At 44.4% G+C, this 12,609-nt stretch overlaps 1 protein-coding gene across 1 annotated transcript in view; it reads right to left on the reverse strand.

Annotated features, from left to right (window-relative positions):
• Window positions 1–12,609, reverse strand: part of slc49a4 (solute carrier family 49 member 4) — a 49,169-nt gene that overhangs the window by 13,534 nt on the left and 23,026 nt on the right. Inside the window, exons 6-7 of the mRNA XM_030080481.1 lie at window positions 7,610–7,677; window positions 1,783–1,910 (exon numbers count right to left, since the gene is read on the reverse strand). Of these exons, the coding sequence (XP_029936341.1) occupies window positions 1,783–1,910; window positions 7,610–7,677 (196 nt within the window). The remainder of the gene's footprint in view (window positions 1–1,782; window positions 1,911–7,609; window positions 7,678–12,609) is intronic.

Here is a 12,609-nt window from a genome sequence, read left to right on the forward strand (position 1 = left end):
TCGCTGCATTGATTAGACATTCTGCAGATTCAGCTGCGTCAATCAGCTGAAATAAACAGATAGAGTGAATCAGCCTCACTTCCAGCTCACTTGATGTGAAATGAATTGATGAAAATCATTCCTTAATGGAATTACAGTGAGCAGATGAGTGAGTGAATCATCTCTGTTATGTCGAGGATTCACACCCCTCATGATCCTCGATCAACACCACCGCTGTGAGAGCCTTGACCGTCACAGGCCCTGGTGTTTACACAGAGGAAAAACGTCTTGAGAAAGAGGCCATATGAGCTCTGCAACGCTACAGGAACAGATCTCCCACAGGTTTGTTGCCATCACGTATGCTGCTCTGGTAATGTGGCCGGGCTTTGATAATGAGACAATGCTGGTTGAGCGGTGGGTGGTGGATGTGGGAAAAATCCACATGCTTTCAGATTCTGCTGTGAAGAATGGCTGAGTTTATTTCTCAAAGTGAACCGAGTGAGGTCGTCTTTTTCAAAGGATGTGAAATATGATGTTGCTGCTTCTGTGATAACCAGTTAATGCCGGCTGTGTATTTAAGTGTGCGTATGCATGTCGGTCCTTGTTTGCAGCTCAATCAAAAGACTGGCCACCCTGATGGTCGGGTCTCAGCTGCAGTGCTTTGGTTGGGGCTTGGGGTGAAGAGTGTGTTAGAGTGGATATGTGAAGAGATTAAGCCATCACCTCTGGAGCATCACGGCACCCTCCATCTCCCTTATCACAGCAGATTGGCCCAAATGAGCTCCCCATTAGCCTGCACATCCCTTTAATCACAGTGCCTCCGAGGGCCCTTGCACGCCGGCCTGCCTGCCTGCCTGTGACGGGGAACCCAGGCGCCACTCATGCAGCCATCAAAGCCTGGCGACTCCCCTTGCTCGTCTTTATTCAACCATAATTTAGAGCTTATATCAAACACTTAGCAGAAGTGCTTCACCCTCTGGGCTTTTTCCTCACATTATTACATCAGGTATCAGCCGCCAATCCAGTCAGGAAGTGGGAGGTCCCCTCATGGGAAGACCTACACGGTAATATGTGGCACATGTTTGGTGCCTTTTAGGACTCCCTGCTGCTTTAGAGCTGTGAAAATAATTGGAAGCAGTGGACATCAGTGGCTCCAGGTGAGATGAAAGGGTAAAGCCTGATCCAGAGAGAAGAGCAATGACAGAATCCATTACCAAATACTATGCGAATGATTTAAAATATATTAAAAAAAAAACCGACAAGTGTCTCACCGCTTGTTGAAAAAAACCCCACAGAAGATTACACTGATCGGTGTGTGTGCTACTAAACATCCCACTGGGGATAATAAGGGGTATTTGGCAGACTTTGTTGCAGGATCATGCCACCCCTTGTATTTATGCCAGGTGGATGAGCAAGGCTGGAGCCTGCCTATTGTGGGATGCCAGTGTCTGGGACAGGAGGGGGTGGGATAGAAAGACAGAGGTGCCAGGGCTGAGGAATAATGATGGATGATGATGGGTATAATCAGCAACTTTGAACAGCACATGCTTGTTGGTTTGGCTTGAGGAAACACAGGGGTATACCCCGCCATTCCGACCACTAACATCTCGAACAGATTTATCACTGATGTCTACAGCTAATGGATTTGTTCCACTCATAGAATTTAATGAGCAAACTCCCTACAGACGCGGCTGCATCTGTGTTTATGGGGAGCAGATCACACATTTGCCAAATACCTCTGATCCAAAAGCATGAAAACACCCATCCAATTCATTTTAGTTCAGGCTTCCACCACGGACTCACCTGCAGTGGACGGGAGGTGGGTGAGTCTGGTCAGACAGGTGAGTGTGAACCAGGTAGAGGACAATGATGCTCCTGCCATCATCAGCACCAGGATCAGCTTCAGCATTCCCCGGATGGAGTCAGCAAACCTTTGACACGGAGGGATGAGGGTGGAAGAGGTAGAGGAGAAAAAAAAACAGAGAGTGGTGAGACTAGATGTAAAAAGCACTGGGGCAATTTGCAATATTTTCAGGGTATAGTCTATAAACCTCCAAACCCGGCATACACCAGGAGAGCGTTGAGCAGAGTGAGATACTGTAGTGAGTGATGAAAAGCAGCCCCAAAAGCAAGAGGCACCCCTCACAAACACAACGGCGGCACTGCAATGTCTCAATGTCGGCCTCTTCTGTGACTTCGTGTCATAATCTATTACTGGAGACGCAAATTGTGTCAGCAGCAGGCCAGATCGTTTCCTCCCCGCTCTTGTTTCTGAGTGCCTCAGTTGTACTTGTCATTATACACTCAGACACCATACCAAGAGTTGATTCAATTTGTCTCACCAGCTAAGCAGGCACACACAAGATGAGCATTGTACTATATTGCTTAAGACAAGCTATCAGGCTGTCCTCGAACCCACTTGAGTATTGTTGTTTCTCTTTGCAGCCTCTTCTGAACCCTTACTATTCGTTAGCTCTTTTCCAGTCCTCTGGGTATGCATTCATACACTGGCTAACGGTTAAATGAAGCTATACAGAAGCCTGTGGCAAAGACTGATGCTAATTGCTTTTGTTTTGTTGCTCACAGACAAGATGTTTGAGGGCTGAACTTGACAATGAACTATATGCAAGTGAAAAAAATAAAAAATACACATGGGAACATCTAATTATTCTGGCTCAGTCATGAAGTTCTGTCAGTATGCTGGGGGCTGGGGGATGAGGAAAATAATGTTTTGGAGAACATCTCCCTCACACCTTTCCAGTGCGGTATTTTTAGATGACATTAATGTCTACTGGGGTTTCAAGAGCTGTCATTCTGTGAATACTTGACCTGATGGCTTAACACATAACAATCTGCGTACAGGGACACATCAGCGTGCTATTTTATATTCATACCTCTGGACTCGAAATTGCCATGTGGGATCCCAGTGCAACCCGAAGGCCAAAACATAACTAAGATGTTTGCACAGAGGATTTCGCACCTAACCCCTTTTAATATTAATGGCTTATATGAATTTCCTCCATCTCTAGTAAATCGGTCTGTGGCCGAGATACAGGCATAGTAAAAGCGCTTTCAAGAATGCACTCACAGCACTGGAGAGGCTAGTTTGTTAGGGGGCCAAGTCATTGCCTCCACTCAGAGAAGTCAGGTTTCCCTGCCCACAACTACACCCCCAGATCCATATCTTCCATCTGCCACTGACTGGCTCCCATCCACAGCCCTATAACCATCCCCAGCGCCGGAGAGGAACTAAATCCTGTGCCTGCATCCAGAGAAGCCCTCATTGCTTTGGGTAGAGGATCACCGCCCACTCCCCTCTATCAATCCCAATCTGATCCTCTAGGGAGAAAAGCTGTAAGTAGCTTATTTCCTAAACTCTTTTCTGATGGTCCCTGAATCCACTGATAAAAAGCATGATCACTGATTGGCAAGCTGAATTGGGTGCACCAGAGCTTGAATTAAGCTAATACCACCGCACTGAGTGGAGTTTGGATTTTGAAAACCACTGGCTTATAGTCTGCCACCAGCAATATCAATGCTCTATCATAATTTCTTGTATTTTTTAAATGCACCATATCTGCACATAGAACAATCTGCCATGAATAACTCCTCCTGCCTTTGAAAATGTAATTCAGGTCTTTGTTAAACTCCACAATGATTGCTGAAAGAGAGGCCATGTCTTCTCGTGAGGTAATGCCTGAATTAAAAGCCTATCCTTTACACTCCTCTAATAGGATTTATTGGGCATTAAGATAGCATCATTTAAATCTTGTCGAATCAGATTCCATTTTCTGCACTTCCCATGACTGCAGGGAATGATGCAAGAGCCATTCAGTCTGATATTATCATTTGGGCCCGTCTATGTTTTTAGTGAGGGCCATGTGAAGAATTACCAAACAGATACATACGGTATAATATGAGTAGCGAGGAGGCCGTGCTTATTGGCAAAACAAATTATGGCCTGGTCGAAATCCATTTCTATTTGCTCTATCAAACCTCTCATTAACCTGAAGTATTGTCTGGCTCAAACCTTTGTGATGTGCGGGAGCGTAACCTGGTTCTTTTTTCTGCCTCCGCACCCCCCCCATTCTCTTTCCTGAGGCTAGTAATGGGAAGATAACGAGTGACACTTATTCGTTATTCCTTGCACCCTCCCCTCTCCGTGCAAAGAGCAGCAGCAGCAGCAGCAATGCCACTGTCATCTCTTGCTCACAGCTGCTTCTGTCTGGGCCACACAATTAAAGAGCTGCCAGATAGTTTGTCAAATGTTTCCGTGACGGGTGCTACACCTCCAAGCATCCACCACTAATTGACCCTGCCACGTCAAGCTCCTTGCCATTCATCTATCCATCTGTGCAACACGAGTGGTGAAATATTAGCAAGCAGCCTGTGTTTTTGGCGAGGGCAAGCGCCAACTCCCCCAAGAAACTCTGCCTCGCGGGGGTTTGAACCACTTAAAATGTGCCACTGCAACACCTGCAGCACAAAAAGCTTTTAATAGGGGCCATTTTTCTGCTCCCAGTGGCAAGCTGTGCTCAGCCATGGCATGGTGCTGTGCTAGCCAGAGGGAGAAGGACAGATAGCGGTATATAATAACTCACATCACGACATTAACATCTTCGGGGTGGCTAGTGGGAGAGAGGAGGGACAGCCATCGCTCTCTGCTCAGTTCGATAGCGCCGACCTAGCTGGGGAAATGTATCTTATAATGGCATATTGCATCCTAGTCTTGGGGACAAACACTGGCGGAAAGGAAGATGGAGTGAGGGCAAGAACATAAGAGGGCAGAATTTAGGGATAAGTAGGGAAAACCGAGGAAAGGAAGAAATGAAAGATACCAAGGCATGCTGTTTTTTTCTAAAACATTTTTACTAATCAAGTAACCCCAGTCGGTTTGCATCTAGGGGTCTGTACCCCGGTGGACATCGCAATCAAGAAGAAGATGTGAGAAGGAGAGCAATCAGCCAGGTGACTGAAGATGCTTAATGAGTTTGTCTGCTTCCTATTGTGCACGTCCCAGGAGCAGCTGCCACAAATCACAACAGGTTAACATTTCATTCATATTCTGGCATAACATTATTATATCTCCACTCTACCCAAGTCTCATCAAGGCAAAAAAAAAAAAAAAAAAGAAAAAAAAGAAAAGCTGTTTTATGGATTTTAACAAACCCGGCGCTTCCTCATGATTGGAAGGCCTAGCATAACAAAATGAACTGAGGGCAAGAAGGTCAGTAACAACAAGGAATGCAGAGAAGTCTGTAATGAGTGACTAGAATTGGATTTCTGTTTAATTGTGCTCGCTGCCAAAGCTCTCTCAGCTCACAGAATGACAGGATACCAAAACGCTGTCCAATAAACAAGATACCTTTGAGAATACCTGACTTTCTTGCAATCCCTGCTTTGATTGTAACTGGGTAGTGTGAGTCTAGGCCAGATAAGTGAAAATTTCCACTGTTTGGACTGATTGGAAAAAAAAAAAAAGTGGTGTGACTGCAAACTAAGATGTGGGTGTACCCAAACCCCAACAACTAAGCTATTTAGTGCAATTAAACAGCTCCACATAAACTCTGGTGAAAACATGGACGGCCAAAGGAAGCTGAATTTCATTTAACTATCTACTGTTGTTACAAAGAGAGTCTAATCAATCCCTTTACTGACTCAGAGTCCATGCAATCAAAACAAATAATTCAACAGCTCTGTTTACATATACTTTTAGCTTGTGCTGAAAACAGCTTCATTGATCAACAGTGGGAGTTATGGGCTCATTTGCCTGATTACAACTTCAAGAAAACACTGGGCTGTGCCTGGAAGTGCTGATTGGGCCCCCGCCTGCGATAAACGTATATCCGTCAACATAGGATTGAATCCCCTGCTACTGCAGACTCCACACTTTGTCTTCGCAGCGTGGCTCTCTATCCATCACTGGGGGAGAAGTAGCGGCTGCATTAGCATCCACTCCCCTCGCTTTATCACAATGTGGCTGAATTCACATCATGTGTCAGGACAACGGGAGCAGATGTGGAAAAGGAAATGAGAACCCCTCATTTACCTCAGAAAACACACTCTACTTTCTACCCACTTTATGAAGAGATATAATCATTAGGCATGGACTGATACATCGCCATGCTTTTGTATTAGCCAGTATCTGCTTGTACTAAGTGACACACTCCTTGACTGGGAGTGTGTCACAAATTAACAACAGAGTAAAACTAACATGGTCTTTGGTTTAAAAAAACAAAAAAGACGAAAAAAAACCCACGTAATTATTATAAGACAGGTCTGTCTGAAAAGCTTGACCTGTTTTGCACCTGCATTTGTGAGGAGTCCGGAGACAGACGGAAGCAAAAGCCACAGGAATCCAGAACAATCGGAGCTATTCTACGATGAAGACCACTTTTAGCGAAGGTAGGCCTACTGTTTAGGGACCTATGATTCACAGAATATGATAATGAAAATTGAATCAACTGTAAAACACAGAATATTGAAGAATTTGCCAAAATGTGTCATTTATAAAACTCAGGGTTTTCCCTATCATTTAAACTTTTTTTTTTCACAGCTGTGAGTCTCTACTGTGTTTTGGTGTCATTTATGTGCACGCTGTTTGCTGTGGCTTTTGTCTTGACTGCTGTCTGTGTTTCACCGAGGGCAGGGCTCGGCTACCCTTCACACCCACAAACACACAGAAGCAGCATGCTAGGGCGAAGAGCTCATCACTTTAACACACTCTCAGCAGTGCAGCTACATTGATATTCATTAAATTTTTGAATATTTTCTCACTAAATTGTAGAATTTGATTCATCCACCACAATATTAGACACTTCCTGATGCCCAAATTTGTTTAAATTCTAAAACACAGAATTCAGAGAAATTAAAAACACAGAATTTGGGTAAAAATAAAAATAAAACCTGGAAAAAATTTAAACAGGTTTCATAAGGACCTATATGCTGTTGTTGATCTTGCTTGCTGGGCAAAGCCAAAGCTATCAGAACATGTTTTCAATATTCCTCTGCATACCGACTAGTAGATGGCGAAGGAGTGTTCACAATAAACACTTTATCCTCTAATTTGATGCCTCACCAGGTCCATGGACATTGTTTGTAGTGTAGTCTGAGTGAGCCGATTACAGGGAAGATTTTCCACACACCAGTGGTCTCGGTGTGCACAAGTCTAAGTAGTCTGAACCCTGCCTCACAACTAAGTTCAGTGACACAACTTCACTGCGAGATCCGTCCAGGACCAGATCTCTGGTGGTCACCTCTGAAGCCATAAACCATACTTGAGCAATGAAACAGTCGCATAATAGGATATTTGAGAAATGACTAATCTACCAGTACTATCAGTGGCAATACCACACCAAAGTGAAGTACTGGTATCAGACATTTTACCCAGGGCCAATCACTGATATAAAAACCCTGAGTAACATGTCAGAAATAAAGCCAAATAGTCTTTATTTTCTGAATTTCTGGCACACAGAAGTCTCAAATGGTGGGAAAGAGAAGAGAGAAGAAGAATTATATCAATTTTTTTGTCCAGTGACCTCAGACTAATGGTCCAAGCCTCCATTGTTTGGAGAAAGTAATGGACTGGATTAATGCTTGGTATCGGCTGGTAAGTGGTATCAGTGCTTACCTGGCCATTGCCACTCCAAACACACAGCCGCCCACGATGGACCAAAACCCGATCCAACCTGCATCCACCTGTAAAAAGAAAGAGTCAAGAGGTGAAGGGTGGTATTGGAGGAGAGGAGAGGAGAGGAGAGGAGATTGTTCAGTGCTCAACATGCCATCCACGGCTGTAAAGACATACGTAGACAAAGAGCAGGCACCAAGCGTCAATCAATGAGCCTAGCCAATTACAGAATGGTGGTTGGAGAGACTGAAAACGGCATGCATGTGTGTGTGTGTGTGTGTGTGTGTGTGTGTGTGTGTGTGTGTGTGTGTGTGTGTGTGTTTTTAAGATTGATGTCTTTCGCTATTTTATACACATGTAAGAAAAGGCACACACTTGGCCTGATGGATGGAGAGGACAACATTACAAGCGATGGGCCACAGCAGAATCGGTACAATGCCGAGTGCAGCACATGTGCACGCACACAAACACATACACACTCTCACACACACACACATACATACATACAAAACCAATCAGTGTGAGGCACGCAGGAGAAGACGTCTGAGTACCAATGAAGGCGTTTGGCTCCCATCAATCTCCCTGAGGCAATAACTCATGTACAACCAAACCCAACCAGATGGTGGAGGAGAACGGCAAGGGACCAGAATCTAAAGTAGGATCTGATGCTCTTTGCTTAATCATACACCGCACTGCCCTGTCAGAAAAAGTCTGTAATGAAGAGAAGTGGACTATCAAAGTTATTAAATGGAAAATGTGTTCAGGCCGGGAAAGTGATGAATGTCAAAATGTTATTATGTTTGATCTAAATTACAGCCATCCCAGGAGTCCTGGCGAGCGAGGCTCCTGCACGACGCTGCGAGTTCATACGGAAGGCGCCCATTTCTTGTTTGCATCGCCCGAGGCGGCGCGGTGATGTGAACTAGACCCCCTGGAGAGGACAAGGATCTGTGCCACTGTTGTCAAAGAGACATCTCGAAAATATTTGACTCACACGCGCATCTCTAAACACCCGCAACCCCCAACCACCTATTACTGCTAGTTATTATCTACACAGACTGTGCAGCGCCAATTCAAGTGTTTCCAAGGCGTATAATTTGACATCATCTTTTTGCACCAATTTAGGAAGCTAAACACAAATTGCTTGACGAGCCATTTCAATTCTGGAATGCAAATCACTGTGTTTCATGTGCGGGCGGAGAGTTAATTAACTGCAGTATTCTTAGTGCCTTGGAACCTGAAAAAGGCCTGATTTGAAGCTTAATCATGTCTGCTATTTTGCGATTGTGTCAATAAGCTGGAGATGGCTGCTGTTAGAGTAGGCAAAGCCGGGACTCCAGGCTCTTGACACATGAATGTGTTTGTTTTTCTTAATTTCCTTAATTCTCTCTCTCCCTTTCTCTCTCTCTCCCTCTCTCTGTCTCTTGTTATAAGCCATTTAAGCCAATAATCAAAGACCTTATCCTTGGCTTTAGTTTGACATGGTATTCCTACACCAATTCTCTTTGTGTAATCCCAGAAAATCCACATGACAGTCTTTTAACGGGAAGGAAGTGTTCTGTCTGGAGGCAAAGAGTGCATCCCGATGCACTGATAAAGGGCTCGTGGAGCTCACGAGTGACTTTTTCAGAGAATGGAAAAAAAAAAAAAAAACCTCTGTAATCAAACTCAAAGAAGGGAGCCACATTTACAGATCAGTCTTACAACTCCGTGATTTCTTAATGACTACTCTCCATTTAGAGCGCAATTACATATGAGTGATGAGCGCAGTGTGGAACCTGTTTCCTGAGCCTGACTCATTACGGTGATACAGTGCTCCGTGCTCAGTCCCTCTGTCAGCAGGTCTAGCGCTGTTTCCCTTGCAAAGTTCACACAGTAGGTGTTTGGGGCCCCTGGAGTCCAGCACTTACACTGTATAAAAGCTTTATCTTGCTATTCTGGCTGTCAACATCAGATTCAAATCAGAGATTACACACTATTACGCCTTAGTCTGAACTCTTCTTATCATCGACCACCATCCTGAGTGCTTGGTTCATGGCTCACGCTTCATGTGGACATGGAGGAATGCCTGTGGTCGAAATGATGTAATGGCAGCTGAAATGGCTGGCCACATTGACACATTTGAGAGTCAAGTGCAAGGCCGGGCACCATCTGAAATCCAAGCCATGATCTGCCAACTCTCACAAGGACTTCTTCCTTCAACCTCAGGTTCTCAGCACCACCCAAAACCCTGCTTCGTTTCCTTGCCTAGCTCCAGTTCCAGCCACCCCCTGCCTGCCTGGATCCTCCTGGACACATCCCCTCCTGCTGCTCCATTTCCCAGCCAGCCGAACCCTGCGTGCCTCTTTCCCCTTGTCTCTTATTTATGGGATCGATTCTTGTTGTAGACACCACAAGATGAGAAGGATGCATTTCTGGGTCATATCTGGTCAACTCTGGAGAACTCAGCATGGAAACTGCGTATCAGAGAGCTGGCTTGGTGCTGGAACAGTTTTTTTTGTCACAGTTAGGGTAAGTTTTCTTTGACAAACAAACAGCAGAGAGAAAGACAAATGCAACTGCACAAAAGTCGGGGGAGAGTAAAGGAGAAAAGAGGAGAGACGAATTGAAGTTTGGAGAGAGTTGGAGAAATCGCTGCATGATGCAGAGGTGGAACAAAGCGGTCACCTTCAAAGAGCAGACAGAGGAAACAAAGGTGACAGTTGTGACAGCCCTGCCACTATGTGCATGTCAGAAGAGTGAAAACGGTGTTTGACATCTGCAATACAGAGGTCATCACTGAGGAGGGCAAGAGAGGTGAACAGCAGCAGTCCTGCTGTAAAATGGCACAGCAGCAGAGAGTTTGCCACTCTTTCTAAAGAGAGAAAGAGAGAGAGGTGATTGAAGGGGGCAAAGCTGCATGGCTAGAGCAGTGCTTCGTGCTTCTCTATCGATCTGCACCAAAGGTGGTAAAAGAGCAAGCAAGAGACCGTGTGTATGAGTGTGCATGTGTGCATTGTGAGAAAGTTCAAATCGAAAAGTTGTTGAATAGTTCCCCGTTAATATCAAATCGCATTTTTGTCTCAAATGCCCATTCTTATAGTAGCAGCCAAGATCGAAAAGGAAGGAGGGGTTGGATGTATCAACTGTGTGCGCTTTGTTTGTACGTGTGCATGCGCACACACACACCTATGCACCGTAATGAACAAATAAAAGGATGGGATGAAGGAATTAATAGAAAGTATGAAACTGCTCCCTCAACATTATCGCTTTGTTTCTTCGCCCTCGGCAATCACTGCATATTTAAAATTACTAAAGAGGCACTCAGATCCAATAACATGTAACAAAGATAAGCAAGAAAGAGAAAAAAGAAGAGGAAAAAGGTATTGCAAATGAATGGGAGTTGCATGATGGAAAAGAAATCAGAGACATCTGAGCATTTTACAGTAAGATGAAAATAGTGTCTGCACATAAACTGATGCTATTTGATGCGTAATTGGGGTTGAAAGGGATCTCCACATAGGTGTTGTGTACCATCCCAAGAATTTCAACTTGCCATCAAGTCTATGTGAGGTTGTGCACTCTAATTGGTTGATCACAGAGTTTAATGTGTGTACTGCATTTCAACCACATGTGCATCAACACAGAGGTATAAAAGCCTAAATGTGAGCACCACCGCCTTGTTTACATTACATTATGAAATGTGTTTCACTTGTATCAATCACTCATTTCACGGCTTTACCAGCACATCTCTCATTGTTTTAGGGTCTTACAGTCTTAGTGGAGGTCATGACTTGATGATGAAGCTTTGCAAGAACACAGTGGGGTTTTAGAAACAAGAAACCCTGTTGTCCTCAGAGTATCTCAACTGTAAGAAAAAAACATCTCCACACCAAAAGAGAATCTTCTGAAAATCTTCTGTTGCATCTGCACTCCTCCTCACCCTGTTGCGTTGCTTTTATTGTTTCATTATTTCTTCTCACTAAGTTTTGTGCCCAGGGGATATCCTGTAACAGAGCTCACTTCATTGCAATAGACTTTTATTCAGACATCTTCTTAAGTAGCACGGATAAAAGAAATTTTGAAGAGGGTAAAAAAAAAAGCTTTTGACAACAAATGAAATCCAAGAACAATTTGTTATGCGCTCTGCGGCTCTGACAAAGAGGTAAAAAGATTGAGGTGTGACAAGAAGTGTCTCATCTTCAGCTCCCCTGTGTGTGATCTCCTCTCCAGCAGCACCTGTCTGACAATAACCTTGAAAGACCCTCGCTTTGTTTCCTGATGAACCACTGTGTTGGGACACAGAGGATCCAAACTATCTAGAGCTTTGTCTGTACCCCAGAGCCCCCCCTCCACTTGTCTTCCTCTTTTGTCTGTCTGAGCCTCAGATGCAAATATGAAGAGTGGCTTGGAGAGTCTCTGACTAGGAACTTCTCATTAGAACAAACGGGATCTTGAGTGGCTGAGTGCTTGGCCTCGTCGTGCTCACCATCTTCAGGCATACAAATAGAGAACCAAGGACTTCACATGCTGTGTTTGATTAGGCCCTTGAAAAAAATTACAAGGGGGAAAGAGCTGAAAAGACAGACAGAAACTCCGATTCAGATCAATGAGTGTGAAAGAGAGAGAAAATCGTTGAGCTTAGATGGACGAGTCTCAAATTTTTTCATGTTAGGGATCTGAAAAAATAGCAGTGAAGCTGCTTTTGTGCGATATTGGATGGTGCTTTTGAAGTTCAAAGTGCATTCTCAAGGGCCCAAGAGTGAGTTAATCAGCCAGTCCAGAAAAGTTCAGCTGTCTGGAGGCCTCCTGCACTGAGCTGGCTGTCAGTACCAGAGCTGGCAGAGGAGGGTTAAGGTTAATTAACCGTCAACATCTACGGAATTACAGATCTGCTTTAAAATAGAGAATTCATACTCTGCCTCGGCCTTAAAAAACATCTCAAGGTCAATAATAGACTTCATTCTCTAGAGACATAAGAGGTTTCTTAAAGGTGTTTCTGAACATGACCAAGAAGCACC

The sequence above is a fragment of the Myripristis murdjan genome, chromosome 21 (genome assembly GCF_902150065.1).
Source record: "Myripristis murdjan chromosome 21, fMyrMur1.1, whole genome shotgun sequence".
NCBI classification, from domain to species: domain Eukaryota; kingdom Metazoa; phylum Chordata; class Actinopteri; order Holocentriformes; family Holocentridae; genus Myripristis; species Myripristis murdjan.